Source organism: Halyomorpha halys, unplaced genomic scaffold, assembly GCF_000696795.3.
Source record: "Halyomorpha halys isolate HHAL.00 unplaced genomic scaffold, Hhal_1.1 Scaffold901.1, whole genome shotgun sequence".
Classification (NCBI taxonomy): Eukaryota; Metazoa; Arthropoda; class Insecta; order Hemiptera; family Pentatomidae; genus Halyomorpha; species Halyomorpha halys.
The window spans coordinates 274,841-298,783 of NW_027106556.1; the positions used below are offsets into that span (position 1 = coordinate 274,841).

The window sequence follows — 23,943 nt, forward strand, 5'->3', positions numbered from 1 at the left end:
ATGTATACATGTGACATAAAATAGTCAATTGAATGTTGCTGGAAACTAATAGGAAGTGAATGGCGTTGATGACCAGGGAAGTTTTACACCATTAAACAAAACAGAATAGAACTAATGGTTAGCAATTAGGAAATGTTGGAGAGGGGGAGTTTAGTTTAGTATGACAACAGTATTAAATGGGAGAGTACATAAAACTTCATATATAAAGGAATAGCTCAGCCATTAGCTAGCAATGAATCATTTTGCAACATACAGTTAAAAATCATTGAACACAGTAAAAGAAAGTTTATATTAATTCACTAGTAGGAAAATCTTCTGTTATTAATTAAATCTCATTATTTATGATTAATTGGGGTCTAATTATTACCTGTACGCTATCTTCAACATTTTGAGTAAATAACTATGGAATGAAGAGTATCTCTGACTGCTTTCATAAAATATTGAGGCTAGAATCCTGCTTGCACCCTCGATGGCAGTGCTTGTGCTAAGATAAACGAATTCTTTGCAATTAGCAAACTAATGTAATGCACTGTAATAAATTAAGCATGAATGAAACAATAAAGGAAAAACAACGACTGAAAATGTTTATTTACAGCTAAATAAGCACCTAAAGAAACCAATAGTCAATGAAATGAATTCATGAGAACTGACTATTTTAGCTGCATGGATTAGCCTGAAACTGATTCACTCTCAATTTAACATAACTAACACCATATATTTTTAATATTAAATAAGTTATTTCCAACTTGTAAAACTTTTACAAACATATTTCATTTATTTATATTCATCTACTTATAAAATCTTTCATTTTTAAAAATATGTATTGTTTAACAATAAAACAAACTGAAACTTCAAACTTGTAATACATTTATTTTATGATAAAGCATACTTTTCTCCCTTTTCAATATCCTTTTTTAAAGTTTCAATGGCTGTTTGAAGCAGACAACTCTCATAGTTTGTAAGCTCTGGAAGAGGTAATATCTTCTGGACACCTGTAGGGCCAAGAACCACAGGTGATGCAAAATATCTGAGATCTGGAATCAGGTTAGACATCACATAAGCACATTCCGTGATTCCTTGCTCACCTAAAAACAGAATAGTTTTTAGTAATAAAACTTCTATGATCTTTATTAATAAAAAAATTTTATTCAAAATTCATTTTACAATTCTAAAGCAATGATTTCAAATGCTGTTGTTATTTACAACCTAGAATAAATATCTGTTGAAGATGGTGAAAAGGTCAAATGTCAAAAATACCAGTTCTGTAGGAAAAGGAAATGAATGTTAGGGAATTTGCTTTAAGTAAGTTTTGCTCCCTTTTACTGTACATACAATTTAAAGAGGGAGATTATAAAATTTCATTTAAAATAATCTAGATAATTGCCAACTCATAATTATCTAGTAAAAATTCAATAGACTCTTTGGTAGAACTATTATTTTTGAATTGTGACCTTTTTCACTACTCTTGACAAGTAAGTATGAACACTAAACTATTATTGCGTTTTTTAATTAAAATTTCTATTTTCGTACATTATTTTCAACATTTATTTACAGCATTCCATAAACATGAATTAAACCTGAAATATCCAATACTTTTATTTCTAAAAATATATAATCTTACATCAGCCCCAACAGCTATGAAGAAAGCTATAATATCCTGACAAATAGACAAGACTCTAAAAGGTTTATGCAGTTTTAATTGAGACTGCAATAGTTGATTTCGCAAATAATATAATATAATGATTATTAAACTAATATGCTTCTTTAATTTCTTATAGTACAATTTCTTTATCATTGATGAGATCCTATTATTTTCCCTCTAATGCAATGCAATTTATTTATTGGAAATTTCGTAATGAAAATTTAAAATTTTTTTAAACTTTAATAAACTTAAAAATTTAGATAAATTTTTTGCTGAAATATTCTTTATTCAGTAACAATATTATTGATTTCAATAGTTATTAGTATTTAAAAGTTACATCGTTAAGTTAATAAAAATATATAAATTTCCACAAAATATTAGTTAGATAGAAGATATTGATAGATAAATGAAGCTTGTATTACATATTTTCGAAGAAGAAATTGCTCACCAAAGACAGCTTTAGCCAGATTTTCCACCATTCTTGTTATCCCAAAAGCTACAGAAAGCCCGGCAGTTTTACCTTCCAATGCTCTAAAAGCTTCTTGACCAGCACTCTGAACTGCTCTCGTTATCCGCACTTTTTCTTCCTAAGAATTGTTTTATAAAAATTAATTATTAATTTAAATTTAATTAAATTAAAGAAATATATGAGTGTCCATTAATATGCCTGAGGAGAATTTATTAAGAATATATATGAAGAATCAATTTAAAGGTTTTATTTTATCAATAATCTAGGTTTTAAAAAGTTATTGTAAATATAAAATTAAGTTTGTTGTAGTGAAAGTAATTTAATTTTAATGTAAATTTGTAATTTTCGTATAATATATCTTCAAATGTAAAAAGTGAACTTCCCTCGCGAGGATAGAGGAGGAGTGGGGGACAAAAACCGCGCCAGGTACTAGAGCTGGAATTTAATTATTCTATTATAGATCCTGCATCATGTTTCACATAAATTATTCAATGTAGTCTCTTTTAATATGATCCGGATATGTGTTATTCTTTAACAATTTATTATTTATGCGGTTTTCCAATCACCATTATTAAGTAAAAGTGATGGTTTTTATTAAAATAAAATGAACTTTTAGACAAGTCCATAATATGTGAAATTCAAGAAAGAAGATATTTGGAAAATTACTTACGTAAGTATTGTTTCAAATATCAAATACAATGAAACTTCTCTTAACTGGCATCTCTTTATAATGGAACCCCTTATAGTGGTCAATTGTATTAAGCTTCTGGTAAATGGGGTACACATTTAATGCATTTGAACCTCTCTATTACGGAACCCCCTACTTACGGAAGAGGACACTTATTTTATTCCCTATACAACACGAGTATTGGTAAATGAGTATCAGCATGACAGTAACTAGTATCACGTAAATACGTCATTGTTCTTTTGAAAATATGTTACAAATTTTATATTTTTGACGTAATAGGAGAAAAAAACAAGCAAAAATGTGAAGAAAGGGTTATGAAAAAGCTTATTTGAACTGTCGAATTGTTATGATTCTACCGGAGGTGAAGTTGAATATTTTATAGTATATGTACCGCCGAAGCGAGTACAGAATATTTTATAAACGCAAGCATATCGTTTCACAATCGGCTTGTAAATTTATTTTTAAGCCCACCAAAACAATAAAGTCATTTTAACAAAATTTGAAGCTGTGTGATCATTCTTCCGAAACAACTTTTTATTTACCGATGTTAAATATTAAAACGTTTTGTAATTATCAGCAGCGTTTTCTTATCGAACTACATGGGTATTTGCTTCATGGATTTTTTTTTTTTTTTTTTTTAGAGATCAACATAAGATTCTTTGTAAGTTTTTTTAATTGTATGATTTATTTATTTTTTGGAATTACGAGATATGTGACAATACGTATCATCTTTGTGTTCTTTTTATATTAGTTACTTATTAATGGAAACCTCTGGATGACGGGAAAATAGCTTCCCTGTTGGTGTCAGTTATAGAAGGTTCACTGTATTAGTATTAATATTTATTTATTAATAATTATGAAATTAATAGATTAGAATCCAAAATGAAACATGATTTTTTTGTTATTGTATTAACGTAGGTGTAGATTGAGTAAATATCTCTTGGTGAAAAGGAAAGGAGGGAAGGGACGCAAAAATGAGATGAAAGTATGACCTTTGTGATGGAGTTCTGTTTCTTTAACATTTTTGTAGTTTAAGAAAATCAGATAAGTTTTACGTTTTAACATATACAATGGATATCGCTACAAAATCTGAAGTTTCAGAACTGTTTTCTTCCGCCCCAATATGAAGAGCGAATTTAAAAGTTGTAAACTAATTGAATAAGTAATCTAATTTCTTACAATGAATTGTGTGCAAAACTATTTGAAAAATGCAAATTTTTGTACATAGTAAGTTTCTTAGTTATTGGAAAAAAACAAAACAAACATATTCTTACCCAACTATGGTGTTCCCTGCCAGTGTTAGTGCAGTGCATTTTGGGTCATCTCTAGAAACCCATTTACTATGAATGCCTTTATTTATTTATTTTTTTTATCGAGGTTCATGTATTTGGAAGTAAAACGATTACTCACTAATGGTTGCCTATTTTCTTTTGTTTCTGTATACTATCATCAAACTTTCGTATTTTGCAGAATGCTATACGTTTTTAGAAATATAAAATAATTCAAATTTTTACCTGGACCAAACACTGTAGGTATTGAAATATTTCAAGAGTACACAACTGACAGTTCATTTTATTCACGAAAAAACTTAAAATTATTTTTTATTGCTTGATAAAAAAAAACGTTAAGTTCAATATTTAATATTTTCCGAGATACAGTTTTTCAAGTGCCAATACTTTTTTCCAAACAAGTTTGTTATATATCAATGAGTTGTTACATAATAAATTGAATATGAGTTAGATCTTGGGAAAAGTTTGATGTCTTAAGAACAATTTGACGTATAAATGTCTATTAGAAAGTGCACTATAATGTAGTTTATAATGATCGCCTCCATCAGAATATTAGGTTCCAAGATATTCGAAACAATAAATTTCTCGTTGTTTAGAAAAACAAATATTGGTATTTGATAAACTGAATTTAGGAAAATATTGAACGTAAAGAGTTCTAGGGCTCAATTTGAAGCTCGTTATATACATTATGGTGTACTGTATTATGATTATTTTTCTAATATAGCGTAGTTGACTATATCTGCCGGAATAAATTCTCAAAATTTAATTACTTATTTTTTGAAGGAAAAAATATATCGTTTTTGAAAACTGTTTCTTTGGATTTTTTAAAATATGAACTCTATTAGAGCCCAAATTAAAGCTCCTTAAATGTATTATAAAGTAGTTTATAATATTTCAGCTACTTGTAATACTTAAGGAGTTATAGTTAATTAATCTAATATTATACGGCTGCCATTTTCAAAATATGTACGGTTTTAGGCCTATAGACATTCAGAGAGTCGTAAACTTTTTTGCCATTGTGTTTTTCAAACATATTTACACAAGATTCCATTGAGAGAAATTAATTTACACTTATTTCTTGGTTCAAGAAAATATGAAGTTAAAGTTACTAGACAGGTTCACCTTGAACTAACCCACCCTTAATTATTTTGATCTCTCTTAGAATTCCCTTTCTCGAATAAACCATGAACCTGGTATTTATCATTTTTTTTCTTTAAGTTATGCATCTGTTCTCGATTATAAGCTCTCTCCGTCCTTGTTTCTCGAACCTCTTTATCCTTAAAGTACATCCATGTTTAAATTACTCAATTTATAGATTATATATTACTTTTGTGTATATATTACTGGATATTAGTCAGTTAAATTTAAAATTAATATCACACCCTGTTGGAAATTAGGTTCAAGAAAGATTACTGAAATCGTAACATTATTCACAAAATTCAGCTTTTAACAAATTAAAATTAAATTTAGATGTTTCTCTTCTCGAATAAGGATATTATTTTATTGACAATTAAGATACCGTTGTTGTTGTTTTACTGCTGGTGTTGTTTATTTACACTGCTAGTAAAACTGGAGCATCTTGTTGAAATTCCACAGGAAGGCTGATGCTAACGACATTACTATCTACATTAGGGTTTTTAAACCCTCAACACGACATGTCTGTCTGAGGCACTAATAACAGTGTAAAGTTTAACAAATATTTTTGATGTTTGTTTTTAAAGCTTTATAATCAATTTCCATACGAATAAATAAATCAGTACAGTAATAAATCTATTATATTAAACGTATGATTTGATACAAAATGTAGACGAATAACTGTAACTGGGTCCGACAAAACCAGCTGACACGTTGAACATCCTAAACATACTAAAATAAGCTGGTAAGACTAAAAGGACCGCTGTGAAAAGCCTTGGGCAACAGAACATCGATGTATATTTCATAAAAATAAATTGAATCATGTTTTCATTTCAAACAGTTAAAATGAGTGCAAAAACATTTATATGTTTAGAGTAGGGTCTTCAAAAATGACTTCCATATTTGCACGAGCATAAAGACAAGCTACGGACGTCAGTATACTTGAATTCAAAATAGAAATGGTTTTATTATTTGAGGTGTATTTTTGTTTTCATTTTGTTTCAGTTCTGATAGGATTACTTAAACATAAATGTGAAAAGATCTTTGACTCATTTTTTATCTTAACGACTAGGATGATACTGTTTAGCTGTAAGGAACACGCAATACATGAGAACTGCATCGTTAGGATATTTAGTCTTCGATAAACAGCTTACTGAAAATAAAATAGTATATAAAATATATATAAAAGAATCGGATAGAGTTGAAATGTTATTTCTTTTTTACTCACGGTGGTGAGGCTGACGCAGGGCTCTGCCTTGGACAGAAGAGGTACGATGGTGTTCTCCGAGTGACCCCCGATGACCGGAACCTTGATGGTGTCCGGCGAGGTCTGTGTTATGTCCGCCACGAAGGTGGAGGCCCTCAGCAAGTTGATGGTCGTGAACCCCATGATCCTGGCCGGGTCCACGCACCCGTTCACTTTCTTGTACGTTTCACAAGTGACGGGCACCATGGAGTTCACGGGATTGGTCACAACCAGGTGGAAAGCCTTTACGTTATAGTGTTTTTGTTAATGATACATATTTATAAATTGTATAACTAATTTATGTAATTTATAAATAAATAAAGAAGGGTAGATGATATTGTATGCCTTGGAAGGTGCTATTATTATAGGTAGGCTTTTCGCTTGAAGGATTATTTGAATAGAGAATAAAGCAATGTACCTATAGTTAGTTTTATACAATTAACAATCTTATAATAATAATTGATAGCATTATTATTACAGTTACCTTTTTTATTAGTCTGTACCTTGTGATATTCCCCTGTTAAGGGAGATGTTTGGTCTAACTTCCTGCGTGTAGTAGCAGTATTGATAATTAATGACGGGCGAAACCTCTACTCCTGGCGACCAGATCAGAACGATTCACTCACTGTAATGAGCACACGCCTGCTTCATGATTCACTGAATCTATTAAGGTTCACTCAGATTAAACCCGTCTAATCTCTCAAAATGCTTCTAAAATTGAAACTTGTCTGATCTGAGATGATTTTCTAATGAGCTCACTGTGGGAGCCGCTATGCGAGCGAGGGAAGGTGTCACTCTTTCTTACTAATCGTTGATCATTCATTCATTAAAAAAAATCTATTCTTTAAATTACACTTTCTGAACCTTTGATGAACTTTTATTACTTGCATACTAATATCTCTTTAATATAATAATTTTACCACTACCACTTTAGATCACTGGTAGTTCAACATTTAGCATTGTCGCCGATTGCAATAATATATTCCTGTAAATTTAATTGAAAATGTAATCTATTCTCGTTTATTTAAGAATGACAACAAAATCGAGACTTCGTTTAATTAGTTTCAAAGTATTTTTGGTGTAATCATCATTATTAGTTCATTTCGGACTTTTTCAAGCATTAAACAATATTGAGGTGTAGATAGTTGACCGTAGATTAATGATAGGAGAAGTTCAAAACCACAACAAAACCATATTTATTTAAACGTCGGCATAAAATAAATATATGGTTTTGTTTATTTATGTTGTTCTTTGCTGACCGCACCCCCCGACAAACTTCTCGTATCATTAAACAATATTGGATTATATTTTCCACAGTTCTAATCAGTCTGTATATTTAACGGAGAAGAGAGCAAAGAACAAGAAAAAAATGATACTGCACAATCTTTTCAAAATGCGCTTTTATTTTTGTCCAATCCTAAGACTATATTTTGGAGGATACACGTTCGATACCTCTATATAATTTATATAAATGATTGTTTGCAGCTTATAATGGTACAGTTAATACCAATTTGTGAAGCAAAAGTTTTACTAATTACCTCCCATGTATCTTGAGAGGCCAACAGATTGGTTTCGTCGAGATTGCTAATTGTTCCTCCTTGAAACCAATTATTAAAATGATAGGTCATTGACAACAAGAAAATTTCTGTAAGTGAAAATATTGGTATGGGACGGGCTGTATTGGATGTTTTCAAATGTCGTTCAGTCCTAGAGAGTATTGTGTAATAGTGGGTTACTTTGGATCAAATTTTGGAATTTTTTGATTTTCTGCTTTTTTGATCTATTCACAGGAGCCAAAAAATCCTAAAATTAATTGATAGGTAGATTAGCTCCTTAGAATAAAACTGAAAGAAAAAAAACAATATTTCAAGCTATGGTCATATCTAGGTGTATACAGGGGCACTTCACAACACTTTCTAATATTCATTTTCATAAATATGATCAATCGATAGTTTGTGCAATTTAAGACTGTCTACATCTGAGAAGTTAACTTGTTAAGGAAACATGTAAAAGGAAAGTAAAAATATAATCTTTATTTTTATTGGGACATTTTTTTAAACAGATCGATGTTTCTTTTTCAAAATCAATATATACAATTTTTCTTGTAATCAGAGTAGAGTAAAGTAATAAAAAATATATCAATAAATAAATGCTTATTCAATGTGAATCCAAGCCAAAACATATCAAAATTATGAATCTCTTTTAACTGATTTTCATGCTGTTTAACAGAAAATAACTGGAGAAGCAAGAAAAGTAACAGAAACTCTTTGTTTACATTTTATCTGAACTTTGCACTCACAAATCGGAAGGTATACTTATTTTTCCCTCCGATCCTTTCTTAACCACTGGTGGGCCACATTCAGCAAAACTTATAACTTTATCTCACGAAACTTTTAACATCAGTGGAGCAATTTTGTCCAAAAGCTAAATCATCCACTTTTTGGGGTATTTTTCAATGGTTTCTTTAACAATCCAGCTTCATTTTAGTCTATCCTTGGCCGATCCAATTTCTTTTACCTTATCCTCTGAGGACATTTAACTTATATTTTCAAACATATTTCATTTTTTGCTGCTAACTAAATTAAGAGTGCAAACACAATGCGCCTATGATAATGGGACTATCGCAGAGTTGTTATCGTCTGTTGTTTACATTTGTCGCCACCTCACCGATATCTGAATAGCGAGTTCCCACAAAAGCATGAAGATTACGTTGTTTTTTTTTCGCAACATACCGATTATTTCTTACAGACGCACTTTTTGTTAAAATAAATAACTCAATTTTTACCTAGACTATGCGACAAATGATAAAGCTAAGTAGAACTAATTCATATGCGTACGCTACCGGGGATGGCTTCATTTTATTCTAGAAAAAACTGAAATTATTCTTAATTTTTCGTTCAATGCACTATACTTTTGAAACTTTTTTTTTGTAGCCATCCTTTTATAACCAAGGTCGGAGGTCAAGTTTTCATTTCGTCAATCCTCAGGCAGGATTCGTACCTGTGACATTGGAAAAAAGAGGCAGCCAAGGTTAACGCCTTAACTCTATCGGCTACAAACAGCCCAAATACTTTTACAACTGACCCGTCTTACGAAAGCAATTATTAAACCATTTTTAAATTAAAATAAATTTCCTCAAATATGAACTTCTTACATTCAGGAAACAGTTTTAAAAAAATTCGCATGGAATCCCGTCATAAGAATAGTTCATCAGAATAATCATCCTTTCTCTCTTCTCACACTCCCTCTACTTAATTTTATTTATTTAAGCTCTATTTTTGTCTTTATTTATGTCCCTCAATTATTTAAGCTACTACTAAAATTAATTGAGCTTTAATCATAAATTTTCTATTGATGCAACTTATAAATTGGCACGGGGTAGGGGACTATATCAGAAATCGTTGATCTTAAATTTTCCACTAATATAAATAAGCAATGAAAACAGGGCAGGGGCATTATCCGCAGATACTGATATTATATAAAATACTTTACTTTCTTTATATTGTTCATTTCACTCCACCAGCATAGAAAAGTAAAAATTTACGAAACTACAATTATCAATTTTAATGTGAGTAAAACATGTAAATAAGAATAGTTATTTAAAATAATGTATACGAAGAATGGAAAAAGAAATAAAAAGTGTAATCTAATAATAGATGCAAAAAAATGAGTTAGTAAATAAAGGAGTAACTATAATTTAATTCTGAATAAACCGATTACCCTAATGGTTATATATATACCTGAGGGCAATGCTGTGCACAAAACTTGGCCATTTGCTCTGCTGTCGAGGCGTTGTCGGCGAACGGATCATCTTTGTCAGTTATTGGCTTCAAGGTCGATCTTGTCATATTCACCACTACGTTGGAGCCCTAAATAACAAATAACTGCGTTGAATCATTTGCTTTAAAAATACATATTATGTATTTGTGTATATTATTGCAATGCATCCTTTGTTCCACTGTAATTGAACTCAACTTAGCAATTTAAAAAAGTGTTACCTAGATCCACTGAGAGGTTCCCAGATGCGTTACCTAGATTTTGACGATACCTTACATGGTCCTAGTTCTCACTAGTCAAATATTTAGCACGTGGCAATGTTTTTGTTTTGTTTACCACCCACCTAACCATTTCTGATAAAGGGTGGTGGAGGGAATTTTCCCATAGATAACCAACCTATTCTAACCTGAGTGGGAGGATCCAGTTTTCATTCCGTTGGAGCGTCACAAAATAAATTTTATCGAGCCCAAGGGGGGATCGAACAGGCACCACCGCAGACTCAAGATTGCTAAGGTAGACGCCTCGACACACTTGGCTACAACGGCCTCATTCAACAAAATTGGTGGCTATCACCAAAGAATCCCCTGAAAACATTAAATAATTAATCCATACACAAATTAATGCATTTATTTGCGGATGGACATTTTATTTTATATTCAATGGAACACAAACAATTTTTCATTTTTTTTTAGGTGGTCTACACACTGGAGATGCTCTCTGCGTCCTCATTGCAAATAGCGTGTCTCCTGCATTCTTATGACACAAGCTTTCACGTACCATTGACGTCTTATTATCTCTTTTCGGTCTAATCAATGTTAAGTACTTGTTTGGTTATTATGATGAATAATAATCTATTATCAGATAGATAACAGATGACGAAAGTTATCTTTCTAACCAATGTGGTTAGAAGACTGAGACAACGAATGATTCGTTTATGGCTGCTCGCATACTGGAATAATGCTGGAGGAAATATCCCCGCTATTGTGTCTCAGAATTTACTTAATCATCCACAAACGTTTCAGTCCTATTGTAAAATGGAGATTTCTACTTATAACAAGCTAAGGGGAGGGAGGAGGAGAGTAGATTTCTGAGGATCTGAGGTCCCAGCGCCGATAAATTGGCCCGCAACTTGTACTTAACCATTCTCATTGCGAGAGAACATTATCTAAAAAAAAAATGTATAATATTATATAATTTATAATTGTTTTATTCTCTATCTCGTCCTTAGTACACTGCTTTTCGAATGATCTCAATATTGTTTTTGTTTGGTTATTAAGGGCCTTTTTCCAAATCCTAATCCTATTACCAGGATATATGTAACCTCCTACTTGCCACTTTAGTGGAAATGCCGCCTTAGTTTATACTAACACTAAAGCGGTTAGTGAGATTCAGACCTTTTTCAATTAATTTGTACAAACAAAAGAACATTCATTAAAATAAATCGTTAGAAAACAAATATTTTATAAAAACTTGTTTTGAACAGCCGTTACCTCAGGGCCACCTGACCTCTATATGGTATAATATTCCCCACAAGGCCAACCTACGCCATATAGGATCGACGTTAGATGTTATGTTTTGAGAGCTAGGAGAGAGCCAATAAACAAGTGCAGTATTATTGGTCGGTCGATGCTGATTTATTCCTAGCCTCCTCTCATTTCAGAATCATTGCCATTGTCAACTCCGTTTAGGTTCGGGTATGACAGAATTGAAAATGGTTGTAGTATTACTAGCTGTATAAAATTCATTCAATAAAACATACATATGCAGATAACTTAGGAGGCCCTAAAATTTTTACTAATTAACTTATTCATTTAATTGGGTATTGTTTTTTGTTTTGCCTACAACTCCTAAATGGTGTATCCTAGCGAAAAAGTAAAGATATAAGAAATTTAACAGCATTAAATCCTGCATCGAATACATACCGTGAATTGTTAATTCGGTCAATTAGCATACATTGACTATAGAAAAACGATTTTTTTTTTATTATAAAAATAAATCCTAGATGAAGTACTTGAGAAACTAGTGGACGGCTGCTGAGGATAGAGAAACATGGAGGGCAACTCTTGAGGCAGCCAAGATCTAGTAATGGATAGTTGAGCTCGGGGTGATGATGATGATTTCTGAGGGTGCTAAAATTGTTACAAAGCAGTCATATAGTTTGATAAAGTAAAGAATTATTCAATTTTATGTCATTACTTTGGGTTATCGCCTATAAAAATTAAAAGGTGGAGCCTAGCGAAAAAGTTGTAATGCAACAAATGATATTAAATTCTTTGTCGAATGAGTAACATACCATATAGTATAATTATAATCAAATGAAATTATCATAAACCACATATTCTGGTTGCAAATGAACCTCATAGCACTTTAGGCCACCATTTGGAGCCCAAGGAACAACCAAACAAACTCAATTTTTGGTTTTCGAGCATTTACTTGACCGAATTTAAAAGTCATAGTATTCATTCGACTCGGACTTTAATGTTGTTTAATTTGTTATACTAATACTTTTTCGCTGGATTTCATCGTTTAAAATTCAGGAGTCTAAGAAACAAGAAAATGACACAATTCGTTTCTTAATTAAATTATTTTGGTAATCAATGAGTGTTTTAGAATGGCAAGAAACGTGTCTCCGCGTTGAGTCTGATAGAATATCATTTTTAAAGTTATTTGCAGAAGTATATTTTATAAGCCGGATTTTATATATGCTGATCCTGTACCAAATGGAGGTATGGAAAACATCCATGGTTTTAGACCGATATCATGATTACAGACCTGATTCATGACTTAATTGAATTGATAAGGTAAATAGTAAGAGGTTTAGGACCACCAGAAATGCGTTTCCATGTTAAGTGTGGTATAACTTAATTTTTCAAAATAATTTGCACCAAGCTAAATAATTTGTAGATGGGTTTTATGAACCAGGTTTTATAAATCGTGCTCCTTATTAAATATATATGTTTTTACACCAAAACCTGTTTTGTAACCAACGATATCTCAGTAAAGTGCAAATGTTTGATTTTAGTGAGAACATTGTGAGCTCTAAATTCATACTCTCTTCTGTTATTATTGCTAATGTCTTGATTACACTTTCTGCCTATTTGATTGTTTATTCCTTCTTATTTATTTATTACTTATTAATGAGGTATTTACTTATATCTATATTACCTTGAGGGCTTGCTTGAGGCCTTCCTCACCTTCGTAGCTGGTGACTAGGCAGGGGGTGTCGATATGGTTGAGCTCGACGGCCAAGCCCTTGCAGCTCGCCTGGTCGTAGAGCGCAGCCTCCTCGAACCATTGGCTCTGCTTCACCATCAGGGACACGGGCTGGCCGACCGTTCCCTTCGCTCCGAGCAGGCAGATCTTCAATCCTGGACAGGACATTTAGTTGTACCAAATAACACATCCATTCAATGATATCATGGCAGGATAATTTAGTTTCCTGTCCGAAACTACTGGACTGATTTTTTTTATTTTGCACCAGTCAAAGGTCATTTCAGAATGTTCCTAGAAACTCGTTATTAGCACTTGCCATTTTGTTTCAAAATGGCGGCGGAATAGATATTTCTTAAGTACAAATCGCTGTCCCAGTTCAACAGTGCAACACCTCCGGACTTAAAATAGCTCCTTTTTAGAATGGATAGCTCATATATAACATTAAACATAACAGGTAACCTTAAAATACTAAAGGTAGTAAAAGGTAAGACACAACACGAATTACTTTTCTTTTTCACAGTAATGCACTTACTAATTCACTTTTATTTCTGTTTTAGAGGATTCGGAAAAAAAAAGAAAAAAAAAACTGCAACATTTAAAAAAAATTGTTATTTAAGATATGCCAAAACTGTAATATCTGGAAATTGATCTTTTTTTTACTTAGATTTTAGGACTTATGTTTTACTATAAGTCTGTATTTTACAGAATACAAGCATATTTCAAAATAACAATTTTTTGAGAAATTACACTGTTGAACTGTGACAGCGACATTTCGTACATTTAAAAAGAGAAAAAATTATAAAGTGGGTAATTATTTCAGGAAACTATAAAAAAAAATTACTATCTCTTTAATGGGTGGACCTTGTGCTGCTAGTTTAATATATCGGTAAGAGTACAAGCCCATTTAAGTTAAAAATAATTTATAATTAAAAAAAGTATATAGTATTTTTTTTTCAATTAATTTTTCAAATAAGAAAGGTCCCGTAGTAGAGTTATATAAGGTCCAAAAGAGTTGTTGCAAGTTAAAAAACATAGAACTTACTCGACGATTCTTTTAATTTTCTGAGAAATGAATGAAATTCAGAAATCCATTTAAATGGTTTGCTAAATCTTAAATTTTGTAATTTTATTCAGTTTTTCGTTTATAATTCGAAAATAGCATTTCTAAAATATTAAATATTCTGTACAAAATTGAAGTAAACAAATTTTTTTTATAAATCACTTGCACTATATATCTTTTTTTAAGGCCAAAATGAAACGCTACCTTTGTTCAAACACATCTCTTACAGTTAAATTCAGATACATAATATTGACATTGTACCGAGTACAGCAAGGTACAAAGTATTGTGCGAGCACCTCTCATGAAAGTGTTATTTTAATTTAAAGTTTAAGAAGATGAATCATTGTTTCCTTGTGCTGAGCATTGACCCCAGACGGGTTGCACAACATAACAAACTGTATCAACAAGACTCCAATATTAAACTGTCACTTAAATAAAGATTTAGGGAAAAGTTGATTTTTATTTTTTAAATGTATTGTTTAATTTTTTTTTTCTTATTAAATATAATGTATAGACGATTACATATTAATCGAAATAGTTACAACAAAGCTTTAAGTAATTTACTATTTGATATTTTCTCAATTTAAAATATTACTTGCTTAAGGAGTAATTAAGTAAGTACTTTTTCAATTCATTTTGGATTTAAAACATTTTCATTTTTCACTTATCACCGGTCTTCTAGCAACCCTTTATTTTTCATCGAAAGCTTTTGACTAGTTCAGTAAAAATTGTGGAAGACGATGTTGTAAGATTGTATCAAATTTGTTTTTTCTCAATAATAATAAATGGATATTCAAATAAATCTCCAAGATATATTTTCTTCAATATTATTATTCATATTATTACAATAAGATAGTAAGATTAACCTTCATATAAGAGCTGTGCAAAAATTGTTATAAATCATATAATGACGACGTTGACATGAATGCAATTTTGCAGTTATGGATGCTTTATCAATAAATAAAAATTGTATCCATGACAATGTAATTAAAGTTTTATTCATAACTAATTTTTGCACAGTTCTGTTCCACACAAGCGCACGCACGCGTGCTCTCACTCACCCACACGCGCGCACACACACATACACAAATATTTCTTTGTAAACAGTAGGTAACTTGGAGAAGGAAACACAGAATATAAACGGAACAGTTCGTGAACCCCTGGGTTAGTCATCCGCTGGAAGGTCGTATAACTGCCGGGAAGAATATCTTTTGAGAACCGGTCCCTATCGCTTCTATTATCTTCGCGGTACAGTTATGCTATTTTTTATTGTTACTCTTGGTAAGTTATATAATGAGGTCGTCTCTTGTAATTTTTAGTGTAATAAAGCAATATTTGAATTATAATTTATATTCAAGTACTATGTAAAAAATTAAAACCAATTCTGTATATCGAAAAAAAAAAGTATAATAATAAATCACTTACTTATTGAAATAGTAGCTTTTTTTTTTAATGGAAAAATGGTAACTAAGTAATTTTTTTTTTTTTTTAATAATTTATTTATTGTTATTTACAACTGTATACATATATACACATCAAGTAAATTTGCTGTTAGTGATATTATGACATGATACAAACATGTGGAGAATCTACCCATTGATAGAACTCCAAAAACATTTCTAAAGGAGAAGATCTCGAGGCCATCTTCTTTTCAGACGCCTAAGAGGATTATTTGGTAATGAAGTAGAAGGCAGGTTAGAAACGAGTTGGTTTGGGTGGTTGGAAAGTTTATCATGGAAGGATTGGTATCTGGTTCTGGCCAAATCGGCAACATAGGGGACATTGAGGTCCTGATGGATGATTTGATTTGTGACAAAGTAAGGAGCATTAAGGATTTTACGAAGGATTTTGGACGGTAAGGATTGGATTCGAGAGGAATCAGATGGTTAAGTGGAGTCCCATAGCTCAACTCCGTATGTCTAGATAGGGCTTATAATAGTCATGTAGATCAGTCTTTTGTAATGGAAGTAATATTTATTGTTACATATTACAAAAATAATTAATTTAGTATAATACATCCATCAAACGATTAAAATTTTAGTTGATGTTCACTGGTGGTACATTGAACATTGAGAGAAGTAGACTTACGGTCTTCAAAATTCTAGAGCAGTAAAAATTACGATAGTAAGGTGCAGTGTCAAACTTATTAAATAAAGTAATAGTTTAAGGGAAAAAATTGCTGATGACAGAAATAAATAAAAGAGGACAGGTAATGAATATTATAATACAAATGAAATTGAAATAAAAGAGGCGAAATCTGAGGGGTTTTGATAATAAGGGTTATCTAGAAAAAAAATAATTGTAGAAATAAACATAAGCAATAAAATACTAATGGGGATTAACGATAAAAGTTATAGTTAAATTTAGTATAAGCATTAAGTCAAACTCTAAATATAATTTTTCTGCTAGAATTTTAAAAAAATGCAATAGCGTCCTAAGATAATATATATTATTATATTCCAATTTTGGTACTTTTATCAGGCAAGGGACGATAATCTTAAAATGCCAAATAATGGTCTTGACATGGAACACTCCTCTCATAAATGTGGGGTATGTCGTTCCTAATTCATATATAATACACGAATGAGTTAAAACTGAAGGTTAATATACTGACCTAATTTTGTAATAAAATGCAATTTTCCTGTCCTAATGTGATTGAATTTAATATAAATGTCAATGAAATTATCAATTGTTTTTAAATTTCAGTACCAATCCCTAAAATATTTTTTAAAAATCTTAATGGTCTTTTTTTTATATCTTTTTTTTAAATTTATTTATTTTTATTTACAACTGTATAAAAAAAATATATACAAGTTAATTTGCTGTAGTTGACATAGTGACATGATAAAAACATGTGGAGAATCCACCCATTGGTAGAACTCCAATAACATTTCTAGAGGAGAAGATCTCGAGGCCATCTTCTTTTCAGACGCCTAGGAGGATTATTAGATAATGAAGCAGAAGCCAGGTTAGAAACAAGTGGATTTGGGTGGTTGAGAAGTTTATCAAGGAAGGAATGGTATCTGGTTCTAGCCAAATAGGCCACATATGGGACATTGAGGTCATGATAGATGACTTGATTTGTGACAAAGTAAGGAGCATTAAGGATTTTACAGAAGATTTTGGACTGTAAGGATTGGATTCGGGAGGAATTTGATGGTTTGAATCAGTCTTTTGTAATGGGTTGGCAATTTAGATCGTTTGTCTAGTAAATGTTGTAATAGTCGAAATCGTCGAGCAGTTTCCTGTCTTTTCAGTCTTGTATGAGGATTCCATGTCAGTCATTTGTCGAGATGTAGTCCTAAGTAACGGATCTGTTCGACAGGAATAAGTGGGGTATTATTAAAGGATACTGTAGGACAAGAGGTCATGGTATTACGACGAAGGATGAATGTTATTTGGTAGGATTGGAATTAATTTTAATCCTCTAATTTTGGCACTATTCTTCAAGGGTGGTGATTTTTATATCTCGAAACAAAATTGGAGGATGCACGGGGTTGATTATTAATATTTAAAATTTACCACTAAGGCGCGCAACCGCAGTCCTGGCTGTACCACAAAATACATGAATTTAATTCTTCCCAACATTACAACACCTTATAGCTTGTAAAACAGGAAGATTACCTCATAAACGAGTTTTATTGCATGCGAACAGTTCCTATGGTGCTGCCGAACATGATATAAGGACTACTTCCGAAACTAACTTACGACCAAACCTTGTTGATGTGAGATATGCTATTTAGCTTATATTATGTAGTTTGGTCTTAATGACACCTAGATTAGTAAAACGTGACTCCTTAGATACTTAAGAGATCTAAGGTTTTATTTTTTCACATTAATTAACTTTTAAATGAAATTAGCATTTTTCACATACCTACATCAAGGTTAGATTAAACTCTTTTCCTTTGAACCCGGCTTCCATGTAATAAACGCACCAACATTAATAGTAATTTGAGTTTATTATTTTATTCTGTTGATTGCAAATATATAAATAATAATATAAAACTTTGAATTGATTAATTTATAATAAAAGATATCCAGTTCGTCGCAATCCATTCTTCAGAAAATGATAACAGTACGGAGAAGTAAATACTGTTATAGGGAGGTGTTACTCCCAACCCTCCTACTTAATACATAACATAAACTTTTCTCTTTGTAAATATTGCATTACTATTAAACATAGAAATTCGCTCTTGCGTTACCCGACGAAAACGCAAATTAACATTTTTACCCTGGAACATTTTTCCATAATTGCAGGGTTCTCATGCTCCAAGAAGAGCCTTCCCTATTAGTCAGAAAGTGGGATTGGGATTCACGCCATCATTTCTTGGGAAATTTCTAGAAGAAGCTTTTACCCACTGTAAATAATTCATTCGCTTCTTTAACTGCTTTCGCCGCTTCGATAATCGATGCCATGGCTCCGTCTCATTTTGGTTTAAGCTCAACTAATTAGGCATAGTGAATATCTCATTCATTCAAGGCATATTATTGTTGCTAAACGTAAACATTTTACCAACAAAAATTCAATCACCTGTCTATATATTTATTATAAAAATTTATTCAATTTTGCTGCATTTTTTACCCACTTTTTTGTTTAATTTATTTTATTTACTTAGTTATGAAACATGTTTTCGTTTTTGATGTATTAATTCTATTTTTTTGTTTTTCCTACATTTCCCTTAAATTTTATAAGTTTCTCTTGACTGAAAATAAACAAAAAAGTAACGATTTGTATACCTCCATGAAGCTTGAAAATGTAAATAAACTTTCCTGTATAAATTTACTCATTTCAAGAAATATATTTAAGAGGGCATAAAACTAGATGCCAAAAAAATGTCAATTACTGGTATTATATTGTCTACAGTGTTGAATTAAAATATTAGAATATCACCTACATATCAAATATTGAAAATATCAGACACAAAATAGGATAAAAAATATATAATACAACAATAATATAACTCTAATCTTATGATTTATTTTTTTCCTATCATAGCTCTTGTATAAATACTTATTTCTTCTTCATATATCAATTTATTTGTTAAAAATAAATTTAAATTTTGTACAAAATTCTAAAAAAGAATGCATCGCAAAAGCACTAGTAAGGGAAGAGCATATACCATACCTCCCTATTGGAGATTGTAAAGTTCAGTAGAAAAATAATCCTAAGGTCATCTGGCGTTTTGCGTTCTCTTCCTGTTATTCTGCGTTCAACATGTTTCTGATCTTTAGATTGCTTCTTTTTGAAGTATTAAGATCAGTTTGATCTCTAAGCTCTTCAAATTCTATCTATGATTAAAGAGCTGTATCAGTTAAATTTATTAATATCTTTCTTAGTCGTAATTACTGAAAATGTGACTGCAGAGAACTTAGAAGCAGAAATCGGGAGAAGTACTCCTGCAAACGGTGCAAGGTCTACCGATGTTTTCATTATTGTCTATGTGCTTTTAATTTTCAATGCCCTTTAAATTTGGATTTCAAAACTTCGCATTTAGCAAATTTCAAATAATTTAAAGTAAAAGCACACACTAATTGCTTATGGTCGTATATTCTTCAATGCAGCAATTTCTAGGAAAACAAACAGCCTTAAAACTTTATATATCTTTTGTTTATGAATCCGATAATGTTTTGAATTTAATTTTGTCCATTTTCGAATTCAATCCCTAACTGACTACTTCTATATTGTCAATAAAATTTACTCTACCCAATTATAAATTCTCGTCGTCTTAATTCATTTATCCCTACAGATATTCGATGTTTTTATTTTGAGTTCCCTAACCGGAATTTAAAAAAAGTTGAAAGAAGTAGTTTAATTGGATAACAACTTCCTCCTATGGCCACCGATCAATATAAACTTGCTGTTTTTCTGGCCTTATTTATGAAAAATATGCAATGTTTTGGGAATCCAACGGCTGTCGACAAATAATAGCTACAAATAATCACAAATAAATAGTGTTAACCAATCAGATTTTTCCTAATTCAGGAAAAGTCCTGATTAGTAAAACCACAATTAGATAAAAAGAGGACATAAAAATTAATGATTTATGATGCACAAGTTAGTGAATACCATTATCTATAAAGTCTTATATTAGTCAAATATTGACCAAACAGTCGTCTGAATCATAAAGTATCTGCCGCCTAAAACAACGACTGACGCTTCAAGGCTATGCGGGCCAGACAGAGGCCTGCAGGAAAACAACCCCACTTATTAGCATACTCTCACCATTGTCAAACTATAATTATATTTCATAAAAGAATTTATTTTTATATTTACTTAGTAAGTTTGACATGTTCACAACTGAAGCCATAAAAGCAGCAGTTTGTTTCTTTAAGAATTTAACTCATCCTTTCTCGGTCCGAATATTTTACGCAATAGTTTATTTTTAAAAACCTCAAGGCTCTGTTCTTCACCTCTGTGAATTTAGTCCCTCATGCTTTAAATATTTGAATTTTTTTTTTAGAGCTGTGATAGAAGTTCTAACAATTAACCTTAAAAATCAAAGTTTTAAAGTTGAAATTAAAAGATTTATAAGGTTTCAAAGTTACACAAAACGTGTGATTAAACAGCACGTCACTAGGAATGGTATTATTTATGTTTTTAACAACAAAATTATTTCTTGAAATAATTGAAAATTCCAGAACTCTTAAGGGGATTACCAGAACTCTAAAAAATTTTCAAATATTTAGATGAGAGGCCAACTTCCCAGAACTATGCTCTTCCCTTTGTTTAAGAGGCCACGTTTCGTAATGTATATATATAAACATGTATTGTCTTTCTTCTTATTGTTATTTCCAAAAAAAAAAACACAAGATCTGCATGTAAAATTCCTAAAATATACAAATTTAATTATTCTAGAAGTTCCGGAAATCATTAGAAAGGTGTATAAAAAGAATGTAATTCTATACTTAGCCCTAACATTAAACACATCTTTATTTTTTTTAAATATAATTGCTTTAAATTTAAAAGTCACAATACTTGAAATACAATAAATATCATTGAGAATGTTTTCCAGCATTCTATTCATATCTGCCGCGCCCTTTACATATGCTATTCGACTAATTTCACATGTCTTCAGCTTATTAAAAACACATATTGACTAAGTTCACTTTGCATTGTACCATGACAATATAAATTCTCTAAATAAGGTTCATATCCACATTTTCGATCCTGTACTAATTCTAAAAATCTGGTGTGGTGCGCGGATCATATAACATTCCCTTACCACCCTACTTAAGTCCTCAAAGTTGGTGGACTTGTGTTGTATCTCCACTCAATGTATCTCCATTTTTAGGAAAAAACGTCTAAAACCAGGAAGACGAAAATTTTAAACTAACCTTTTGTTATTTTCTATTACTATAAAAACTCATATTTTAGGAGACTTTGTTGTTGCCTAAAATACAATAGTTTACCAAACGATGTCATACACATATCATACAGTCGGGAAAGATCGGGTGGTCTCGGTTTTTCTTTTTTTTCAAACCTTATTTTTCATTTTTTCTCTTTACGTTATTCATCAAAATATTTAATGGTTTGTATATATCTATTGTTTATTACTGCTAACAATGTGTACGGTTTATTTATTTTTTTTAAATAAAAAATTAAAGGTACTTTAGAAGATTATTTTAAATTCGTTATTTAAGCCCAAATGAACTATTTGAATGATGATAAGACCTAACTGATAGCAAAGATTATTTAATTGTACGTTGCCATGCCGAGTTTTATCAAAATCGTTTTCAAGAAAATTCTAAAAATTTCAAAAATTTATTTTATAGAGTAATATATAATTTCAATTTCGTACAACTTTTTTTTTTTTTTTCTTTTTTTTTATACCCTCCTGTAATGATGTTATTGAATATTTGGTACGTATATACAGGAGGTATGCTATATGTATAGCTGGGTGTTAAGGATACCTTGGATTGCCTTTTGGCATTATAAGGTTAGGTGAGGGGTCCAATGAAGGTTGTAACTTGGTTGGCTTACGCTAGTGGATTATTGGAACGGGGAGGAGCCGTTCCGCTGGTGTACGACTTTTCATTTTTTAATTCAGCTATTCACAAACTGACACCCAATCTATTTTGTGAGCCTAGGATTTTTGGACTCATGAGATCTCAAAAATGTATTTTCATCAAAAAAGCTAACTCAAAATTTTGCACAATCGCAATATTTCCTACCATACTATATATTTCACTTATAGGTCCGTGAATGTAAAAATTATTCGTTACATATTCAATGGCTTCCCAAAAACTAAACTATTTCCCCCTAGAAAGGCAGACTAAAAGTTCTCTGCACTTCCTGTACTACAGTAGACTCTCAATGATACTTAATAGTTTAAAAATCGAATATTTCTTTTCATCATTCAAAATATTTAATTTCATATTGTGGCATTACTGCCCCTTACAGTTGCTACTAATTAACATTTTGAAATCATAGTTGCTAAAATAGTATATATTTATACCACTTCAACGATATGGCGTATTAAAGATATTATTTAGAACCATGGGTTATTTGAAAGGCAACCATTTAATTATAAATACACTCATTATATAAGAAGAATAGGTTAAGGACGCTTGACTATCAAATAGGAAACCACATGGTTACTTGGAATTTTTTTTTTTAATTTTATATTTTTTTAATCCCACAAAATTATAAGGGAGGAATTTTTGAAAACATCAATCTTGAATCTCTAAACCTGTTTACGTCTACAAAACCGGTTTTGGTCGAATTCTTGGTTCCAAAGCCTTCCGCGATTGCTGTTTACATGTCGTTTGGATTTAATGGACGAAACTGTAAAAATTTATAGATTAAAACAACTATCGAAGGGGGGGGGAAGAGAGCCAAAGTATAATTTTTTTTTTTAATAAGGCTAAGTGAGTTTAAGTTAAGAGGTAAGGTTAAGGAAGGTAAATGTATACAATATGTTCTTGACTTAGGTGGTATTAGTTCTCTTAGTTTAAGTTCAAGCTAAGAAAATTCAGAGTGAAACGAACAAAAAAGAAAAACAACCGATTTTTTTTTTATCACTTTTGGCGTAAAATAATCGATTTCGTTTAGAAACAGTGAGAACGAGCACCTATACTTTTATTTTCGAGGTAAGAAAGATTTGTTGTAATTGTAATTGGCAGTCCCAAGTTTTCCTAGCACGTATTTTTTTCCGGAAAATGCTTCTTTTTTTCCCCTTGTTTTTTAAATCTCATATTTTTATACTTCACCTATACCTCGAAAACTATCTGTTCTTTTGAATATTTGTTTACTTTAATTTTCATTCAAAAAAATTACAGCAAAAAAAAAATTTCTTTATTTCATGCCTTTGAGATTTTTCTTTACGATCAACTGCTAAGCTGCATGAGCGTAAGTCGATTTCCCAAAAAGTGACATAATGCGATTTAGGTTTTTCGCTCATGATTCAATAACTGATAATTTTTAA

General features: G+C 31.1%; 1 protein-coding gene across 3 annotated transcripts in view; it reads right to left on the reverse strand.

Annotated features, from left to right (window-relative positions):
- Positions 1–854: 854 nt before the first annotated feature.
- LOC106686979 (malate dehydrogenase, mitochondrial) overlaps positions 855–23,943 on the reverse strand; it is a 110,739-nt gene continuing 87,650 nt past the window's right edge. For 2 of the 3 annotated variants that reach the window (XM_067044934.1, XM_014430599.3), the window contains exons 2-6: positions 13,411–13,613; positions 10,209–10,337; positions 6,451–6,711; positions 2,091–2,229; positions 855–1,085 (exon numbers count right to left, since the gene is read on the reverse strand). In XM_067044934.1, the coding sequence (XP_066901035.1) occupies positions 874–1,085; positions 2,091–2,229; positions 6,451–6,711; positions 10,209–10,337; positions 13,411–13,557 (888 nt within the window). In that variant the 5' untranslated portion in view covers positions 13,558–13,613 and the 3' untranslated portion in view covers positions 855–873. The remainder of the gene's footprint in view (positions 1,086–2,090; positions 2,230–6,450; positions 6,712–10,208; positions 10,338–13,410; positions 13,614–23,943) is intronic. The other variant, XM_014430600.3, reaches the window with a different exon arrangement.